Source organism: Eleginops maclovinus, chromosome 23 (genome assembly GCF_036324505.1).
Source record: "Eleginops maclovinus isolate JMC-PN-2008 ecotype Puerto Natales chromosome 23, JC_Emac_rtc_rv5, whole genome shotgun sequence".
NCBI classification, from domain to species: Eukaryota; Metazoa; Chordata; class Actinopteri; order Perciformes; family Eleginopidae; genus Eleginops; species Eleginops maclovinus.
In genome coordinates, this window is record NC_086371.1 from 6,202,574 (window position 1) to 6,224,081 (window position 21,508).

General features: G+C 40.0%; 1 protein-coding gene across 1 annotated transcript; it reads left to right on the forward strand.

Annotated features, from left to right (window-relative positions):
- Positions 1-4,382: 4,382 nt before the first annotated feature.
- gpm6aa (glycoprotein M6Aa) lies at positions 4,383-21,147 on the forward strand. Its single transcript, XM_063876481.1, has 8 exons — positions 4,383-4,527; positions 4,631-4,677; positions 14,702-14,894; positions 15,063-15,219; positions 16,225-16,378; positions 17,030-17,106; positions 17,607-17,672; positions 19,116-21,147. The coding sequence occupies exons 2-8, from the start codon at positions 4,641-4,643 to the stop codon at positions 19,266-19,268; spliced, it is 837 nt and encodes a 278-aa protein (XP_063732551.1). The 5' UTR covers positions 4,383-4,527; positions 4,631-4,640; the 3' UTR covers positions 19,269-21,147.
- The last annotated feature ends 361 nt before the right edge of the window (positions 21,148-21,508 follow it).

Genomic DNA, 21,508 nt, shown 5'->3' on the forward strand with positions numbered 1-21,508 from the left:
ATATGTGGTGGTCTCCTTGAAAGCCGCCTCTCTTTTTTTCCATGGTAGTCAATGGCTGCTAAAGACTCTTTCCCTGCCTCCCTCAGTGGAGCTGTAAAACCTGACCTCCTTAATCTTTCAGTGTCTTTTGATTTTCCCTCAGCCTGACTGGGCGTGAACACGCATCAGCACTTAAAAGGAAAAGCGCTGTCGCCTGTTGATTTCTGCAGGTGCTGCGAAATGAGCATCGGAATTTGGATTTCCAGCATGGAGCTTCACTTTACGCTGAATGTGGTTCATACTGAAAATCAAAATTAGGAGGAAGCGTTACAATATAAACGTGAAATGACGGAATGGCCTGCCACTTTTATTTATTTTAAAAGCACATTATCATTCTGTAAACATGAATAAGGATAAGTGAGATGGGCTGCTTTACATAAAAAAGCCCAGGCCGGGTCACAGGATGATGTTTAGATTTATTCTACATCCACACGCCTTTTTCTACTGAACAATATCTAGGTCCTGGTTGCTATGGCAACTAGCAAGCCCATACTGGAGAGCGACCAGGAGACATTAATAAGCTTACTGTGAGCTTCTTTGGCTCCTTCTGTTGGTCGTGAGCGCAGGCAGCGGCTGTTGGATTCCAAGCGCCACATCATCCCAAAAAATCATGCAAACATATTTTCATTTAAGGTGAAAACACACCCTGTACGTTCAAAACACAGAGAGCATGTGTGATGAAAATAAGACATGCCAGGCAACTGATGTTAGAGAGCGAGGACGCCTTATATGCCCTAAGAAAGTGTTTCACCATCTGCCGGTTTTTCCTATCGGCATCACGGTGCCCACAGTGGGAAAGAAGCTCTAGTGGGGAGGCAGCAGGGGGAGGGGGGTCAGCGCCTTGTTAGAAGCGCAGACATGAACACGACTAGCCAGGGAGGGGGTATTGAGAGTCTTTGTAAGCTAAGGATTCCCCACAAATAAAGCCCTCCCCCATTCCCCCACAGCAAATCTCCCACCCCTATTAACAAAGCCATGCTAAGCTAGTGTGGCCATGTTATCCAGGCCAAGGGTGGGACACTTTGTGTGTCTGAATGCCAGCATGCACACAAATGTGTGAAAAGTCATGTGAGTGTCAGATTCTTATTTGCAGATGTATTTATTCAGTATCCTCTAATAAACTGTGCTTTTTCATTTACATAATTTCAATTAGGTAGCAAAGTGAAGTCACCAATAATATGCTGGCCTCTGTTGTTGTTCATTTTCTAAATCTCAGGAGAGTAAAGATAATTAAGTGCAAATGAGTATCGTGTGCCACCTGCAAACAATACCGTTTAAATAAATATTAAATATTATTTATTAGATTGAAACTCAATTTGGCCTTCACCGATAGACTCCTTTTCATAACAGTCGTTTTTTTTTTATCAACCAAACAACTTGATAAAACCTTTTTAAAGAGCAATTTAAAGATGACCTCATGTTTGGTGTGAAATAAGATTTAATCAAAATTGAAAAACAGTAGGCTTGCAATTAAGTTTCAATTTTCTTAGTTAACTGTCGTTGGAAAATAAACATCTGCTTCAGTAAGCCCAACGCAATTCAGCCACCTGACTTTATCAGGTTAGTAGGCAGATGAACAGAGAGGCTTGAATCCCTCCGTACAGTGAAAGCAAGAGACCACAATGGCCTGTACATGCATGCAAATTGCAGCACTCTCCCTCACAAAGAGCAAAGCTGCTACTCTTTGCTCTGCTGTGTGCATGCATGTGACTAATAAAGAGGGTTTCATCTCTTAGACTCACAATAGAGAGGGCGATGGCAAAAGAAGGTTACGTAAAAAAGAATAATACAACATAAAATGAGGGTGAAATATATTTTGAGTCAACAGGAAAAGTACAAAAGGTCTGAAAAGCAGCCCTATTTTAGTTCTTACAACACTCACAACAACGACACACAGTATATCAGGTTAAGTGATTTAGTTTGTTATTCCCAACAATACTCTGTAGTACAATGAGCAAAAAATCAAACTGTGATACAACCTTTTCCTTTATATTCCAAAGTGTATGCATTAACAACGACTACATTTGGAGTTTATTTCAAAGGATGCTTTGTTACCTGTGGTTTCATTTGTTGATCGGGAGATTGGATTACAAACTGCAGCAAACTATAAAATACATGAATTAATACAAACTAACTGTAAAAGATACAAGGTTAGAAGTGTAACTGGTTACTGGTTTTGACTGATAAACACAAACCACTGTTAATCTATTTTATGACAGCCTGATTTAATAATGACAGGCATAACATATTCAAATATGTTGCTAAATTGTCTGTCCAGAACTGACCTACCATACGTTGAGCCACGTTGCTAGCAAGGCTAATACAAGCTAAGTTGCTAAATTAAACTAATCAGGTAAAGTACTTAGTGGACACAGGAGGTTGTAACATTTGGTTGGACAATATGCAACAGAAGGCTTATTTAACTATTAATTAAAGATGTTGCATTAAACAATGAAATATTAATAAGGCGTTACATTTTAGCATCAATAAATCATTATATTAGTTTGGAAACATTAGCATAATTAGCATAATTAGCATAATTAGCATAAATGAAGACCGTCAAAGAAATGATGGTGCATCTCCCAAAAAAACTCAAATTAAGTTTATAATTTATTTTAATCAGGGTGGACATACTGAAGGCTAAGGCTCAGGAACATATATATTTGTATATGTTCTGTACCAGTAAAAGTATATATTTAGCCACCAAATTCATTACCTTTTTTCTACATTTACAATTTGATAGGTCATACCATCCCTCTAAGAGTAAATCTTACCATGCACCAATTCATCCCTGTATTATTTACAATTTATTCAACTGAACGTGTTTACCAATATCATTTTCAGACCTCTTTACTGGCCTCTTTCATGACTGCTTTCCACTTCTGTGCTATAGCAGAAGCTCAATTTCCCCACAGGGATCATTAAAGTTTCATCTAATCCACCTGTCTGATCATCCATCCATTCACCCATCTGTCCATTCTTCAGGTCCAGTCAGATCCTATTTAGGCAGCACATTTCATCTCAGCAGCAGCGTTATGTACCTCAACGATCTTCCAATTATCCCTCTGTGGCTCCCATCCCTCAATCCAGCCCTCAGTTTGTCAATAAATGTGTTATGTTGTTTGGCTTTTGGCCTTGGTCTATTTCAGTGTAAGGCAGTAGCCACCTTGAGTGAGTTTACCAAACTAAAGTTCCTATATATGGGGTTACATGTGTAAGGAATCAAATCTTGAAGCTCCTCAGATTTAGTTGCTTATTACCCATTTCAGGAAATACTGACTGTTGGAGCTATTCATTTCATGTAACATTTAATACTTAAACGTTTATTTTCTTGCTGTTTTGAATGTGGTAATTGGGCTATAATAAAGGTAATTTAGTCATTATTTAAGTCAATTTTAACAGTTATTTATAATATTATATTCAAGGCAGCCTCAGGATAATTGGGGTATTTATTGGAGATAATAGTAGCAGTTATAAGAGAGGAAAAGCGAGGATTTAAAAACTGTGTGTTTGAACGTTAGAAAGATAGAAAAATAAGTGGACAAACTAAATTCAGTTTTTTTCTCCTGCATCAAATTCATAAAAACAAGCTGTGATGCTGCCCTACTGTGTGCTACTCAAGACACCTTCTACTTACAGGAGATTATATTACATTTGGAGTTTAACATGGAAGACTTCTTGTACAGTGTAAACATTTGCAGGTCTTTAAGAGAGGAGTGTGTCTCCCAAAATGGCAAGTTTTGGGGAATTAGGAAAAGTAGCTCTTCATTGGCTGTCCAAGGAGTTACATAACACCATGAGCTGTAAAACCTCAACCCAGTGCACATCACATAATCCTGGAGTTTGAATCTTAAAAATCACCCAAAATGGGCAACCACTTTCACATGCAGCGTCTGTGTACACATATGCATGAACATGATAGGAATCCAGCGGCACCTCCTCGGCGATGGTATAATTGAATCAGTACGACTAATACGATTAAGAGAATCCCATTTCAAAATCAGATGTCCCCCCCCTCCTTTATTTAAGGGGAGTTAATGCCGTAGAGTCACTGCCAGGTGGGGGGGTTTAACCATTCTGTCTGAGAACAAGGGGTGTTGACGGTGGGCTGCACGATAAATATTGACCCACAGTGGTGAATACCCCTGTCTAAACATGACACATTCAGAAGGTCTAAAATCACAGCTCAGTTTCTAATCCAAAGGTGTGCTGTGTTTTAATTTCACATTTATCACACACCTGCCTTTTCATCAGCAACCCCCCGTCACACATGCGCTTTCCTGACTAGAGACCACCCTCTGCTCCATCTAGCCCCCCCTCCTCCTCCACCAGGGACCAAGGAGGGTTTTCAGCACTTGCCACGGCAGCTCGCGATGGACAGCATCACAAAGGCTCAGTGATCCCTTGCATCGCCCCGGACGTTTGACAGAAACCACAACTGACAGGCAATCTCGGTCTTCAGTAGGGACATCTAGAGAAAGTGGAAAAGTGAGGCAAGGAGAGTGAAGTGCTCTGTGGACTATACCCCTTAAAATAAATAAGGCTTAGAAGCTGCCTATTTTCTTTCACTTCTGTTGATTTTCCAACACAGAATCAGCGCAATGGAAGAAGACATGGATGAGGGGCAGACCCAGAAAGGTAAGAAAGTATTTATTTGGAGAGATTTTCTGAAGTGAAACTGACTTTGTTGTTTAGTCAGTGGTGCCTCTGCAGAGACAAATGTTAGCCTTTCCCTTTATGAATAGGAGAGCAGCTGTTTTTGTTAATTCCTTTGTCCATTGAGTGTCAGCCCTCCACTGAAGAGTGCACGTCTATATGTGCTGTTGGGGTAGCGAGAGGGGTGTGAACCGCTTCGGCGAGGGTTGCACTGTCTTTGTTTGCTTGATAAGGCTTTCATGCTTGTCGTGATGACTGAGAGGGAAACACAGAGGAAGCAAACGGAGCTCCTGCACTCATTCATCCAACACTTCTGTCCTTTGTGTACAAACACTCAGACAGTGTATCTTGCAGCAGTGTTTTGCCACATTCAGTGTGTATTTGATGCAGGGCTTTCCTTTCACCATCAGTGTTTTCTTTGTGCAATTGCAATTTTTACTTCACATACACACACACCACCACAACCACAACCATCGCTACCTTTTATCTGCATGAATGATTTAGAGTATGGTTAAAAGCCACAAAGGTAAGAGTATATTTTTGTTTTCAAGCGGGCAGCAACATTTTGTTTTTTCCTTCTATAGCTACCCCGGACAGGATGCTGTTGTCATGTATTGCCGTACACACCTTTGTCTCTGCCTACTCCCTCTCAGGTTCACTTCATGTGACAGGCATGGCTTCACATGTTTGTGTTTCTCTTCCCTCCCGCCTCTCCTCACAGGCGCAACACACACATGAGCTGGAACAGTTGCCATGGCACTGGCCAAGTGTAGTCATTATTCTCTCTCTCTCTTCTCTCCCACTCCTGCTGATGACATTTCAGGAACACAGGAATAGTTCACAGTGTCTGAGAGTGTAGCAGGAAGACACAGAAAGGTACAGAGGAGTGGGGGGGGGGGGATATAGGAGGCAATGTACAGATAATAATATGTGATTAAATGTTAGTTGTACACATCCTGTACATATGAGGGTTGCTATTTTGTTCCCATTGATTAATACGATTCAAAATATTGCTGCATGATCATTTATGACGCCACTGTTTCCATGACATTCTGTAATGTTTGGCATATGCACCGCCAGCCTAACAGATTTTCATCTTGTACTTTCTTGGCCGCCATTACTAGGTGTGTTCTCAGGCATTACTGTTCAGAAAGCAAAATCTGTCAGCCTTGGCCACTAACACAAATGCTCAGCCAACTGAAAGATGCAGCCATGCAAGCTGTGCATGCATTTCTCTTTGCCATGTCCATTTATTTAGGCCACGCTCAGGTTTGTTAAGACTTAGTGCGCACTCATACAATGCGAGGCTCTGTCGCTGGAAACCCTTTTCTTTTGAATATCTATAAGATTGCACAGGGCTATAGATGTATGTTAGCGTAGTGAAGTCAGGGTTGGTCGGCAGGAAGCATTTCAGAGATGCAAAAGAGGAACGTCAATTTTTTTTTTTTTTCTTTCACTTGATAAACTATTATTGATGGAAATGTTAGCTTGGAAATGTTTCCTTAAACAGAGAAAACATGTCAGATGCTAACAGAAAAAAATAACCAAATACATTCTTCATTGTTTTCTGTAATACATCATTGATCAAAAGTTTCTTAAAAGGTAAACAACCAACTTATTACCTCAGAAACCGCCTGACAGATGTACGCAGCCACCAGGGCTGACACGACTTCATAAGGACATTCTTTATTTGTTTCTAGAGTAACTTACTTAGGTGATTTGCATCCAGCCTTTTCTATAACATTGTGTAAACCTACTATTGTGGAATTCAGAACTTCAGAAAGGATCTGCTAAAATAATGCTTTTCTTTGTGTAATATGCCAAAAGAAACATCAGAAAGTTGAACTAATTAAAATGTTGATAAAGCTTGCAAATACAAAAGGTACAGTAGATGACATGGTGAGAGACATACACCATTTATTATAACATTTAAAGGTTATTTAGGCACTCCCTGTAAGAATACACTATCTAACTCCACATAAACACAACAAAAAAATACTTTGCAAAATATATTTCAAAAAGTGATCCGAGAAGATTTCCCTTGGTTTGGGGAGGTCATGCATTTTGTCCTGTGGGTGAAACATTAGGGCTATTAGTAGATTTATAGACAGATCCTCGTTTTTTACCGGGCTACAATATGTTATAAAGACACTTCAGGAGAGTTTTTGGTCGATAAAGCATGGCTCAATGTGAGCTAGATATGTTAGATGTTAGAGCAAGGCAGCAGGGCTCACTGATCACCTAACCATGTGGGACTTGAGAACTGTCAGCTTCGTTCCTGCTAACTGAAGACAACAGACGATTGAAATGATTGCTCTGATGAAGCATGATGAACAATAAAGCCACCCTGTCAGGCTTGGTTCCATGTCACTATGATTTCATGCCTATCATCCAATTGTTTGTAAGGATCATTGCTCATTATAAGAATAAATTAACCCCCAAGCTTTAAAAGTTCTCACTCTGGCTTGTGTTGCTTTGATGATGGATGAAAGAAAGCTAAAGTCCATCAAAAAGCAAGTCAAGAGGTTGGACTCTCAAGCAAACAATCTCTAAAACACAAGCACTATAACAGTATTGGTTGTTCAGCCATTACAATTTTAAAGGCTTATGAATGTCACGCTGCATTGTTTACCTAAGAGAGGGCCATTGTCCCTTGACATTTACTGGGGCCTTTATTGCCAATTCTGTCCTGCTTTAAATATTTATTAGACATTTATGCCACTGTGAAAAGAAAATGTAGGATGTTGTTGGTTAAAATGCAATAAACCTCACCAAAAATAAACTGCAAATAGATCACTTCAACACACAAAAGGCGTAGGTGTCACTGAGTGCACTCGCAGCACGCTAATGCCATTCTGAGGCTGCAAATCTCAGATTATGAGTCAGATGCACCAGGTGGGCACCACTCACTTCAGCTGCTAGCCAAATGTAGCTGTGCACACTCTCTGCCACAGGGGCTTAATCAGCCACAGGAAGCAAACCAACGCCCTACGGTGGGAAAAAGCAGTTTTCATGAATGTAAACACAGAGGTGGATTTAAGAGTCCTTCTGCAAACTATCGCAAGTTGAGTAATACTTTTCAAGGAATGAACTATGAACAGTCTGAAGATTGTTCACGCTGGTGTTGTCAATTGTCGCTGAATGGAAAAACTGAGAAAGCCGCACCTGTTAGCGTTTCCTGCGCCAAGGATCTGCTCTGCAAGGCTCCGCTTGTCCTTCTGTTTGATCAGTTTGATCAGGATACTAACTTGGCAAGATGACGAGAAGTTGTCAACAGAAAAAAACAAAACATAGCTTGAACACAGCAGACACCACGATATGACGGAAGTTGTTTCAGTTACGCTGCAATTATGAATGGTTCACGGAGGTTCATGCACTTGGAATTAAAAGCTCCCATTGTAAATGTCAAATTTGCATTGAGATTAAAGCACAGTGAATTCACCAGAGGCTGTTTAGAATATAGGTGCTGTGGCTAGACTGCAGGATTACACTTAATGATGTATTTAACGGGATACAAGGGATATTAATAAGGTATATCATTAATTATTTTTATTATAGCTAAATACAATGATGTCTAACAACAACAACAAGTGTTTTTTTTGTATTTCAGTGTGGTTTTTCATCTTGCTATAAAGAGCTTCTAACACTGTCTCATGATGGCCTGGATGCTTTTTGCCCAGGCTACACCACTCTGACATAATATCCCCAGCACTGTGCAGTATCATTGCTCAGTGAGTGTGTCATGCTACAGTACCTAATAGTAACCCCCCACCCCCCCACCCCTCTTACTCATTGTTCTGAATACTAACCCGCCCCGACCCAGAAGAATTCCAGGGAAATCCACCAATTGTCCCTATAAAATTTGATGGAGTTATTAGTGGAAAGCTTTGAGGTGTTTTTTAAAAATGTTTTGCTGAAATAACTGAAGCATGGTGTCAAAATAATGAATGTTACGCCATGCTTGATGAGCTACTGGCTTCTTACAATGATGGCTACTAAAGATGTGATAAAGATATTCATATGTTGAGGAATGGTTTTGCAAATAAAAGGTGATGCCCTTGTTTCATTTAATATCAAAGACACAAAAACGTTTCAAATACAGAAAAAAAAACTTGAATCAAGCTTAAATATGTTGGTTTTTCAATGCATTTTAAATGATTTGAAACATCTTGAACTAAAGACAACTTATTATTATTATTATTATTATGATTATGTTCTTTTGTTTGGGAATCACGACTTAAATCCCTACCACCCCTTGGAGCTTACTGTCTAAAAACTAGGCAATAAAACAAGCTGCATTCACCCAGCTTAAAATGTAGAAACTGAAAGTAAAATAACAACAACCAGTCATCTCTTTTCTAGAGTTTTTGGACATTTGCTCCTCAGTTCCTGGAGTGAAGTCGGCACAGACAAAAGACTCTCCCCTGCTCTGCAGTCACGCAGGCTCTCCATCTCTGAGTGAAAAAGAAAGAGCGGAAATCAGTGGCGGAGCTTTTAGACCTGGCCTGTAACGTCCTCTCCACCCAGAGGGGTTATCTGTGTAATGTGTCTCAGTCACTATTGTCCCACTGAATTTGTTGACATACAGTAAGTGGGTCATGGCTCTGAAGTACCCGGTCTATTCTCAGATTTTGCGCTGCGGTTGACATGGCAACCATACTGGTTGATTAAACATGCGCAGAGGAGATGGGGGCGTGCGGGAGCTGGAAAAAAAACCTGCTCGCTCCAGGGGAAGGGGGGCTGCGCATTAAATATAGGAAAGCAACGAGACATGTATTCAACCATTACTCTCAGACTGACACAGACGCACCATCCCCCCACTAAGATGTCTCTCCCCCCTCCCTCCCTCCTTCCCTCTCTCTCTCTAGGACCAGGCTCACTGCCACCCCACCCCCATGCAAAACTACTCTGGTAACAAGGAACTAATAACTGCTAGTTAAATGCGCAAAAATGGAGTCTGATTAGCTGTAATGCGTTGTAAGTCAACATGCGGCAGACAGAATATTAGATCACTGTCACCCCCTTTATTTCATTTTGTTCATTTCCTCCTTCAACTCAGCAGCTTGTTTATTGTCTCTGTGGCGTTAACTAGATAAAAAATAGAGCATATGTTCTATGAAAAGGAAAGATCCATTTTAATTAGGGATGCATCAACAAAGACATATGGGACAATGGCATCTTTAAAACGCAATTATTATTAATTAATTAATTCTGCTCACTGCAGAATAGCACTTTGTTCAAGGGATATATCTGTCAAATTAGTAAAATAATATAAATGATAAGGATAACACGGTAAAATGTAGCAAGAAAACAAATAAATTCAATGAAAATACATGCATTATCCACTTCAGAAAGTATTATGGCATTTAATCAGGCTTTAATCTCAGCCTGCAGTGGGATGAACAAGTGACAGTTCTAGGAATACTAAGCGTGTTGCCATTGGGCCAAACAAAGCTACGGTAGTGAGGATCACTTTTTTTACTTGACTCAGTTACAGCAACTGACAACTGTTTTATTCCAAAAGTGTCTGCTTTTGGCAGTCTGTCACTTCAATCTCGACTGCTGTGTCACAAATAAACTATTAAAGGGTCACTTAGGATTAACAAAATACTGACAGCCCAACAAGTGCTGCTGCAATGCAAGTCTAAAGTTAAGAGTTGTTTTACGGACACCGTTTACAGTACATAATTAGAGCTGCAATGACTATTCACATCATTGATTTATCGGACGGGCGAGACTTCCTGCTCTGTTTTATTGGGAGAAAAGGGCAGAAAAAAGTGATCATTATTTTTGGAAAAGTCAAGTAAATTACATTAACTATTTTGAATTCTTCAATCACTAAACACTTAAGAGCTGCTGAGAACTGGTTAAAAAGCTCAGGTAACGTACACATCTAGGGCAACTGATGAATTTTGGTAAAAGGATTAAGAAAATCACAATTATCAATACAAACAAACTTATTTATTGTGGCAGCTCTTCCTTCGTTAATTAACCCCAACTGTCTCCCGGATGTTGGAGTCATGTTATCTTTGGAGCAGGTCATAAAGCTCCAAGCGTTATTTAAAGATAACCTCATGCCTCATGTGTTGCCTGGGTCAGTGAGAGGGTGTGTGTGTGTGTGTGTGTGTGTGTGTCCCTTTTGCCTGTCGGATATGACACTGACAGATGGAGGAGAAGTAGGAGGTGGGAGGGGCCTCGGGAGGGGGTCATCCTTTCCCTTTGTATTAGGGAGATGCCTTATGCTGATTGGACCTCTGTGTTTGGGGTCGTGTAGGCTTTTTTTTGGTTGGCTTTTTTTGTGCAGGATAAAATACCTAAAAACCCATAATTTCCTGAAACATATGGTACAAACAACTATTTACAATCAACAAAATATTAAAGTTGCTCAATTGCCTCCTACTTGACCAAAAAACACAAACGATCCTCAAGAATTCTTCAATTTTATTTCAAAAAACGTAACCAAAGTCAGTTGCGCCAAATACCCAACTTGACTTGCCGTGTGTCATGTCTCTGAAGGACCAGCGGTACACCTGTGAGCAAGATCAATTGAAATACTGGCAACTCCTCTTCAAGCAGGGGATCTTTTATTTCCATCGCAGGTAATGTTGGGCTAAGCAGAAGGCATGAATAATGAATGTGTGATGCTTGTGCTCTGCTGCACTGTGCCGCTTCTAAATTATGGATCAAGCATCCCCGAGCTTTCCGAGTCGCCATCGCACCATCACTCGCCGACTTCCACCGGCTTGATCTGCAGACAGTTAAGATCAATGGATAGTTACGGGGCGGAAATGAGAGGATGTGCTGGTATGAGAGGAGGCTGATACGTGTCCTCGCGGCATTAATCAAACACATCAAACAGCCGTGAAGCAATCATAGCATGGTCCTGTTTTAATTATCCTCAAATAATATGCTGGAAAGCAAGATTAAAACAGAGGACACAATACTGAAACCCTGAGTCAATGTCCAACTCTATATATCTTTCTGCCAGACCATAATATAATATTAACAATTCAGAAGTAAAGGGTTTCCTTTCTAAATACATCACTCTCCATCGGATTCCAGAAGTTTCCCCTGCAAAATTTAAAGCAGACAATCAAAACAACATCACTCTTTTTTCATCCTCTCACTTCGGCTCCCATCATACCCTATAACTTCAACTGTTTCCATGGAAACAACACTTCCTTTCAGTAAATCCACAAGATGACTTCTTCTGTTGTTGCTCGCAAACTATTGTAATGCCTATGACCGATTATTTATTTGACTGGCGCTGCAGTACATCAGGGAGAAGTATAATATATGTTTGAAATACAGGACAGGCAGCTTCAACTGGTTTAATTTGTCTGCCCAAATGTAAATAATGCATACGTAGTAAACCTTGATTGAGGCCACGATATAAATCATTTATATAACTCCTCATCACCCTTCATGTACAAGCTCCGAACATCTACAGCACCAAGTTTAACGAACATGCCTCAAAGATGGGGTGATAAAAAATGAAAAACAGCTGGCTTGAAATGCACTGTTGTATTAACTGAGGTGACTTTAGGTGAATTGTAAAAGAAAATGTATCTTATTTCAACAAACAAGCCCTCACCCTGACTAAAACCACCATTGCTCACATTTGACATGAAGGGATAAATATCTTCCCCTGTTCAGTATTTAATCATCCAGTCTCTCGTCTGTTTTGCCCAGTATTTACACGAGTGGACATTTTGATCTTTCACACTTGCTTAAACAGGCAAGCTGACCCAGAGCATGGTGGGTAAATGTGACACTCTCTCCTATCTTGTCAGAAAACAACATCGCATCAATAAATCCTGTCACTGCCTGTTCCCGGGAAATGATAAGGCAACTCAAGATAATGAGTCTGAGGAAAGGAGTAGGGACAGAATCACTTTCAGTCTTGACATATTGAAAAATATGGTACTGTGTCATGCATTACTGGATACAGTCTTTCACTGGAACAGGGTTTTCTTTTAATGGAAATGACAGCAGTATATTTTTCAGTTAAGAAAACCGATCAAAATGCATTGCATCTAAAAGAGATGCTTAATAAAGACGATCATAGACAGTCCTAACACCACTGCTGAATGATAACACTAAAGCGAAATGTCCAAAATGATTTGAAGAAACATCTTACATCTTTGCCGAAAACGCCAGTGGAATAATTTATGACAAACTACATTTTAAGGATTCATATTTTTCCTTAAAAACTACACTATCCATTGGGCTTACATTTATGAATTTACTGGCTGGCAAGACTGGCTAATAGGAATCCCTACCATTCAAACCGACTGCAGGTTGACACATGACTAAAGGTGTGAATTGGTGTGATGGCGCCTGCGAATGGATGTCAGATGGCCCCGTCAGAATCTGATAGTCTGGAAGCCTTCACTAGGTGAGGTGTTTCCTGAACTTGATGTCCCTTGCCAGGTAGTGTCCCATCCCCAGGGTTAGGGGAGTGGGTGTGATGGAGAAATACCAAGGCAGTGATGAAACCAAAAAAAAAGAAAACAACAACTATCCAGGCGTGTTCCCCCTTCCACTTGAGCATAAATTGTGCATATTTCCTACCCATAATTGAGTCCAGGAAACCTCCACAAATAGAAAGAATCCTGTCCAAACTCAATACTATTTCAATTGTGGTATTTATATTTGTTAAAACTGTGGCTGATCAAGAAGGATCCTAATACGTTTGAAAAGCTGCAGATGTTATTAACGTATAGACTTAGGACAAAAGAGGTTGAAAATAAAGGAGGAAGGCAGAATAGATATGTCTGGCAGTGGATTACATCAGTGAGGAGGCAGGAAATCTAGGCGAGCCCGGGCGAGGGACGGAGCTGCACCAAGCTTCAGAGAGCCCGCACAGCCCAGCAGGGGGAAGAGCTACTTGGTATTCCACTCAGGTTCGGATCAGAGTCAGAGAGTTGAGGATGAGGAGGAGAAGGAGAAAGGGGGTGGGAGGGGGGCGTGTTTGATCAGGTCCTTGCTTTGTAACTCAGGTGAAGACAGCAGGATAACCATAAAAGAGAAGGTGCATCCTTGATGTACGATCCTGAAGTATTTTATCACCTCTACAACAATGAAGATGAAAACTGAGTGTTCTGTCATGGTTTCTCTTTTCTAAACGATGATAGTCGCAGATTAATCAGATCATGCGCCATTTTTGAGAACATTTACAGTAATTACATCTGTGCATATATTGAGTAAGCATTCAGACCATAATGCAGCTTTGAATAAATCGTAACAGATTGATTTAAACTCGTCTTTGCGTTTGTGTGGTTAATATACTGCAATGCACTGCAAGACCCTATAAAGTCTGGTTTTGTGGGGTGCTTCCACATGAAAAGAAAATCCACTACTGTTGTTGTTACGCTGACAAATGGTGGCCTCGGTGCCCCAAAACACACACACTAATACACACAAACACACAGGAACAACAGGGAGACTCATAAATCTAAGCAATTCATACAGACACACTCACATGCACTTGTATTTACAGACTCAGCTTCTCTGTGAGCAATCTGTGCGACAGGAGATTGAAGTTGGAGCCGAGCAGCGACTAGTCACCTTAAGGGCCCCCGGGGACAGGAAGCTGGGCCAAAGAAGAATAGGGTTAAAGGTCAGGTTCTGTATTTAAAATGCAGGCGGAGGTTTGAGTTAAGAATAAAATGTCAGCATCCACTGTAGGGCTGAACAACTGACAGAACGAATATGCTACAAAAACCAAAAATACAGGGCGAATGTGAAGATCACGGCATGGATAAAGTGGCCAATAACGTCTTACTCCATTTTGTGGCTTGAATATTTAAGATTTCCCAAAAATAAATGGTAGAACTGTGTACTTTCCACCAGAAAAGGTTTATTGAATTATTCAAATTCATCGAAATAGTAAGAATCCTGTGTTTTGGTGTCACCCCATCTCGTACTTTATTTAAAGTTTTGACTGCCCTTTTCTGTTTTTCTCACTAAAGGTTGATTTTTTTGTTTCTCTGTGTGTTTTTAGGATGCCTTGAATGCTGCATCAAATGCCTGGGGGGGATCCCGTACCCATCCCTTATAGCCACCATCTTGCTGTACGCGGGCGTGGCTCTGTTCTGCGGCTGCGGACATGAGGCCCTGTCCGGCACCGTCACCATCCTCCAGAACTACTTCGAGGTGGTGCGGAGCCCTGTGGACGCGCTGGACGTCTTCACCATGTAAGTAGAAAGAGAACGTAGGTGTTCAAGAAAAGAGGTCTGACCCTAGAGAATTGCCAATTTGCGCGCCCAAGTCTAAAGCTAATTCAGACTTGTTATGTATGCATTATCAAAATGTAACATTGTGTTGTTGTGGATGTTTTCAGTGCTTCTCTGTTCATTCTCCAGGATTGACATTATCAAGTATGTGATCTACGGCATTGCTTCGGCTTTCTTTGTCTACGGCATCCTGCTGATGGTGGAGGGCTTCTTCACCAGTGGAGCCATCAAGGATCTGTACGGAGACTTCAAGATCACCACCTGCGGACGTTGTGTCAGCGCCTGGGTAAGACTAACATTTCAGTGCATACTAAGGGTTATGTTGTTTCTTCTGTTAATTACTATAATGATATATAATAGGCTTTCATTTCGAGGAATCACTTGGTAATTTTACCAGTTTTACTTCCCAAGGGAGTAAAAGTTGAAGGGTTGAGTAGGTAAAGTCTTCGGCCATAGTGGGAAACAAAATGCTAATTGTGCAGCTCCTTTTCCATTGGTTATAAACAAATCACTTTAGCCTTACACTGGTATTTTTTACCTAAAGTTAGAGCAACATTTAACAGAACCCAGTATAGGAGTTTTTATTGGGTAATGTGAAATGTTAATCAAAATCAAAATAATAAAAATTATGGATTTTTGGCTAATTTCAAGTCAACTTTATTAGTAGAAAATGGAGGAATGTAGCTTTCTTGTAAAGCAGCAAACATACTGTAGGCTAAAGCTTCTGTGCATTAAATCATTTGTTAATTTCCATGTGCCTGTGTAGATCATTTCATAAAATAAATGCTTAATAATACCTATACCGGCCACAGATTAACTGCTCTGAAATTATACTGGAAAAGTTTATCAAAAATAATTATATTATACTGACATGACAATAAAACATTAGAAACATTCTTATACGGGGCATATTAGAGCACCAGCAGCAATCCTAATAAGATTATCTTTGGGATGTAATTGCTTCATAAATCTGGAGCTCCACAGGGAGGCAGAGGAAATGAGCTATGCTGGGGTATTTGTGGTCATTGGGGTCATTAACTGTGTACGCACACATCTTTTGCCCATGGACATGTCAAAGAAGACTGATTGGATGACTTCGCTTGAGAACACCTAGTTATCCAAAAGCTAAAACGATCACAACTAGATATCCTAGAACCAATTGTGCAATATAGGAAACATCGGACTAATTTGAAACCATTTTACACATATAGAAAGTTAAATCTAAGGTATATGACATCGATTTTAAACAAAGCACCTAAATGTGACATGTGCTCCTCTGTTGCCACTGCAGTTCATCATGCTGACATACATCTTCATGCTGGCTTGGCTCGGAGTGACTGCTTTCACCTCCCTCCCAGTCTTTATTTATTTCAACATCTGGAATATTTGCCAAAATGCTACCGGGCTCGAGGGGGCCACACTCTGCCTGGACCCACGCCAGTATGGTAAGGATGGATATTCTGTCTCCATGTCTTCACCTCTACTGCTGAGCACATTTCTGTGCTGTACAGTCGGAAGTGCTGCTATTATTTCAGCTGCTTGGGAAGGTTTTTATTTCTCCTTGTAGACTTTAACGCTTATTTAAGGAAGTATCCCCCATAGCTTTTTTAATCTCCTCTTCAAATTTAGGGTGGATAATTCAACTATTAAGACTATGGCTCTGGATAATTGAAATGAAAAACTGTAAATGACCCAATCCGAAGATTATGTAACCAATTTGAAAATGTACATTATATTAGACCCAGCACAAATGACTGTCCTGTAAACTTTAATGATCCAGAATAACGTTATGTTAAGCTGGGATGAAGGACCATCACATCAGTAGCTTATATGGCTGTCTCATTATTTTTAATTAGTGCCAAATCTTTCAGCCCATTACCCACTGGCGGATACTAACACCGTCTCTGTGTCAACAACCATTTCAGCTGCCACCATCATATTATAGGCCTGTGCTTCGCCTGTGTGTGACATGGACAACATTATGTCCGTTTTATGAGTTAATCCCATGAGGATTTTGGCAATTTTTGCACCTGTTCTTGTTTTTCAATGCTATAGCACGAAGTTTCCATTCATGCTTTGTTTTTTTCTTATTTCAGGTATTGTGCCAATTAATGAGGCGAAAACAGTGTGTGCTGGATCTGAGAAGTTCTACAAGATGTGTGAATCCAATGAGGTAAGGTATACAAATATAAAAAAAACATTAGTTATAACTTGTGATTACATACATTTAAAATGATGGTAATACCTTCATGCTATTGTATAGGATGAGTCATTAACACTATGCGAGTGATAATGACCACTTTGGCAGTTTGAATACAAACATTGGCTGAACAGTTGGGCAGTTATCAAAACATCTGCTGCTCCCCACACTGACACATTAAACACACGCTAATTCACACACAGCCAATGTGCCCTTGAACAAGGCACTTTATTTATCTACACTAGTGGAGCTGCTCAGAGGCAGATAGTAAAAGATGCACCAAAGGAGCCGTTTCCTTGCCGGTAATAACACACGCATATTGAATTATAAATCTTTCATAATCACATGTTTGGGGATGAAAAACAGGATGAAGTGAACGTCTACGAGAACATTTCCGAGGAAGGATTTTCATTGGTTCAGACGTCAAGTAATGCTTGAAGAGTAATTTGTGCTGTGATTTGTTTTTGCTACAGCTGGACATGACTTTCCACCTGTTCATCTGTGCCCTCGCTGGAGCAGGAGCTGCTGTTATTGCTATGGTGAGACACCCATACATCTCTCAAGGGCTGAACAATTGAAAACTCAAAACATCTTAAAGCTTTAAAATCAGCCATAAAAAAATGAATACATTCTGTGAAATGTAGTATTAAATGTGTAAGCCAAAGACGCACCGTGGTTTTGTTTATATATTTTAAGATAACGCAGCATCTATTGGTATTCCCCTTCGATGTTAGCATGTCATTTCAGTGGGGGTAGAAGTTAAACGTGTTTCTGAATTGTGGGAGAATAATGTGGCCTTGGTGTTGTTGTGGCTTCCTGATGGCGCGCCTGTGTTGTGTTTGCCTGAGAGAGAATAGCTGTAGATGGGAGAGAAGGCATTTTGGCGCAGTGAAAAAGACAGGGTTTGTCTTCCTCCCTCCCTCCCTCCCTCTTTCGGAGGCGCCAGGCATGTCATGGCCGTTGTCATGGAAACAGGGAGAAGAAAGGCTCTGAGATAGTTGCAAACATCACTCAGTAATTTGTGAGGAGCCATTTTCCAAGAAACAGAAAGTGTTTGTTATTCGTGGGTGATTTTGCAAATCATGTCAGGACCATTTTATGTACAAACTAGGTTTTTTTTTTCCCCAATCTGATGACGGAGGGAATCAAGCTGAACAGATTCGCCGAAGCATTGGAAGAATGAGCTGCCCTCAAAACAGCTTCAAAGCCAAAAACAAAATCAGTGATTGAAAATAGAAGTGTTTTTATCTCAGTTGCTTAATGGTCACAAACAAAGAGCAGAGCAGCGATAAAACCGTCACTGTTTGTGAAAAGATAATCTGTGTTACAACCCCGGTCATTAAAGCACAATACATTCATTATATTCTTAGCTGCCATGGAAACAAGTCCAAGACGTTTTGCGTTATGCTACCACCTGCTGGATCATTGAAAATGTCCTCCTTAACTTTGGCATGCTACCAAAACAAGCTTCACAAGCATATCCATTGCATTTTAAATGACCATAAAAGTAGTCTAAGTTACTAATTGGCATCTTGAAAAGGTAATAAAGCTGAGACTTTGATTAAAATGTATACATTACATTCTGATTAGAAGCTATGGAATAAATAACATTACACTGTGGCATTAACGCACATCATGTGATCCGGTATTGCCAATTTGAATACAGTAAAATGTGGATATTTATCTTTATATTGATGTGCACAACTGTTTCACTGAGATCCTGCAAATATTATGTTTCAGAATAATTTGACATATTGTGTTATTCTGTATATTTGTATTCTTGTGCACATTTATTTGTATTCTATCATTTTTCCTCTTTCATAACTCTTACTGTGTTTATGTATGCACCATAATATACTGAAGCAAATTCCTTGAATGTGTGAATCTACTTATTTGAAAACAAAGCATACAAGGCAGATCTGTGATTTTCTAAAGTTGGTTTTGCATTCGTGTCACGCTTCGTCATTTTCCACACCTCACAGATCCACTACTTGATGGTGCTGTCTGCTAACTGGGCCTACGTGAAGGACGCCTGCCGAATGCAGAAGTACGAGGACATCAAGTCGAAGGAGGAGCAGGAGCTCCACGACATCCACTCCACGCGCTCCAAGGAGCGTCTGAACGCCTACACATAAAGACCAGCGTGAGGCCTGGCCCTGCCACTCCGGCCTCTCTCCCTCTCTCTCTCCTCTGTCTTTCTATCTGTCTCTCTCTACCATCCCCTCCCGAGGGGGGGCGGATGGCGCCTAGGGCCCTCGCCACTGCTGATGTCACTGGTGCGTCATATGACAATGTGATCTGGGGGGGAAACGTCACACAAACATCCCCAGTCACAAACAGCATTTCAGATGAAAAAAAAGCCCCTTTACCTCTCTCATGGATGGTGTTATGATTATCATTATGGCAGTTATATAATTCTTGATAGAAGTTGTTTAGTGCTGATAGTAACGTTAGTGTAGTTTGTAGAATCAGAATTAGAAGTAGTATTTCTTTCTTTTTTAGTTTGAATAATTTGCGTACAGTTGTTTTATTTTTCTTATTTTTTTATTTGATGCTACGTGTCATTTTGCTCCCATGCATAATTTATTTTTGCTTACTTTCGAGGGGGTCAACAGGGGCTTAAAAGGGTTTTCAAGCACATTTCTCGTGTTGTGTGTCTGGAGATTTCATGTTCAAAAAACAATGTACTGTATGTGAATGGGTGGTTAGTTTTGGAAATATTTTAAATGTCACAACGCAACCATAAAGCATCATAAGCCTTTGTATTCCCAGGGATCAAAACCACTTTTACATGAAAGTAATTCAATCTGTTTTTCTATTTGAAGTTATACACAATAACAAGACAACACAAGATAAATACCAAATCTCGAGAAAAGCAAATATTTGCTAGATGTGCCAATCCTGTTAAACAGGAAAGAATGACTTTAATTGATATCAAAGACGTGATAGGTCAATTAATATAAATTATTGGCTGTTTTATTATAATCTTGCCAATTAAATGTATTTTAGGACTGTGAAGGATTCCATTGTGTAGTATCACGAGCCACAAAAGCACATGCAAACATACTTTCATAAGCCCTATTTTATTACTTTAAAGTGGAACTTTATGTATACAAAACTCCTGCAGAACTCTGCACTGTATATACTAATATATCAAATCATGCCTACATGTTAAGCACTAACATTTAAGGACAATTCATGTGAGAATAGACGGAGGTCACTGTGGGTCACTCCGCTCTGCATCTATCCGCCTCAATAGAAAAGAAACCCTGACAGTTGTTGGTGTAATGGCACTCCTTGGTGAATTGTCAGATGTGAGAAAAGTGTGTCACAGTAATTTTGTTCATGACGGTAACTGTATTGCTTACACATCCTGATGCCATACCACTGCAAAGGTGGCCTTTCAGTTCATCGCCTGGCAAAACCTGTTTCTGTCGGTATTCCTTAAAGCTAGTTTCATGCACTTATTTGACCATTTCTGTGCTCTCTCTAGATGTAAGCGCATTGGTGTTCAACTCAAAGTTGGATAACTGTACTGTTAGTAAAGACTGTGAATTTAGATGTTTTTCGTGGCATGGACATGCATTAATATAGTCTTAATGACTCAAAAGTTACTTTACTCCACTTCTTTATTTTTACACTTTTGACTGTCTTGCTGGATCAACCCTTTGTTTATATGTGCAGTACTAAACTTCCCACGCTTACCGCGTTATGCTACTGATATTAGAGACTGTAGTCTTTGAGTTGTGTCTATTTAGTTTGTGATGAGCTCTCAACCATGTCTTAAAACTAATACTTGTACCAACATTGCTTACTCTGTAATGATCTGATAACTGCTTTCAGCTTTCTCCTCGTATTAGTCTTTTGTACTTTCACTACGAATGCTTAGTAGCAAGCTTTAAATTGAATATGTTTTGTACATTCATGTGCCAACAGCTTGAAGTGGCTTATTTGACCTGTATGATCAAATTTGCTTGCATTAATAAAATTCACTTGTGTACTTGTTAATAAATACTTGTGTGTCTCGGGTCCATTTTGTGTTATGATTAGGTTAAAATAACCTAGTAGTCCTGGTGGTAGAGTTTTGTAATAGCAACCATATGAGCAAATATATCACTGTTATGAACGGTCTGATGAAATATGATAAGGCAGGATTAGATTGCTGATAGATGGACGACTGTTTTAATAAAGGAAAGGATATGTATGTTTATCATGTATGTGTTTAGTACAACCTCCTACCACCAGGTGTCTCCCTTTCCTCTGAGTCTATTACAGTAAAGCGCTGGCAGCCAAAAGTGGAGACTAAACACGTCTGCATGAGTTTAAGATTATACACTAATATATCATTTTTAATAAAACAGAAATGATATGGTCC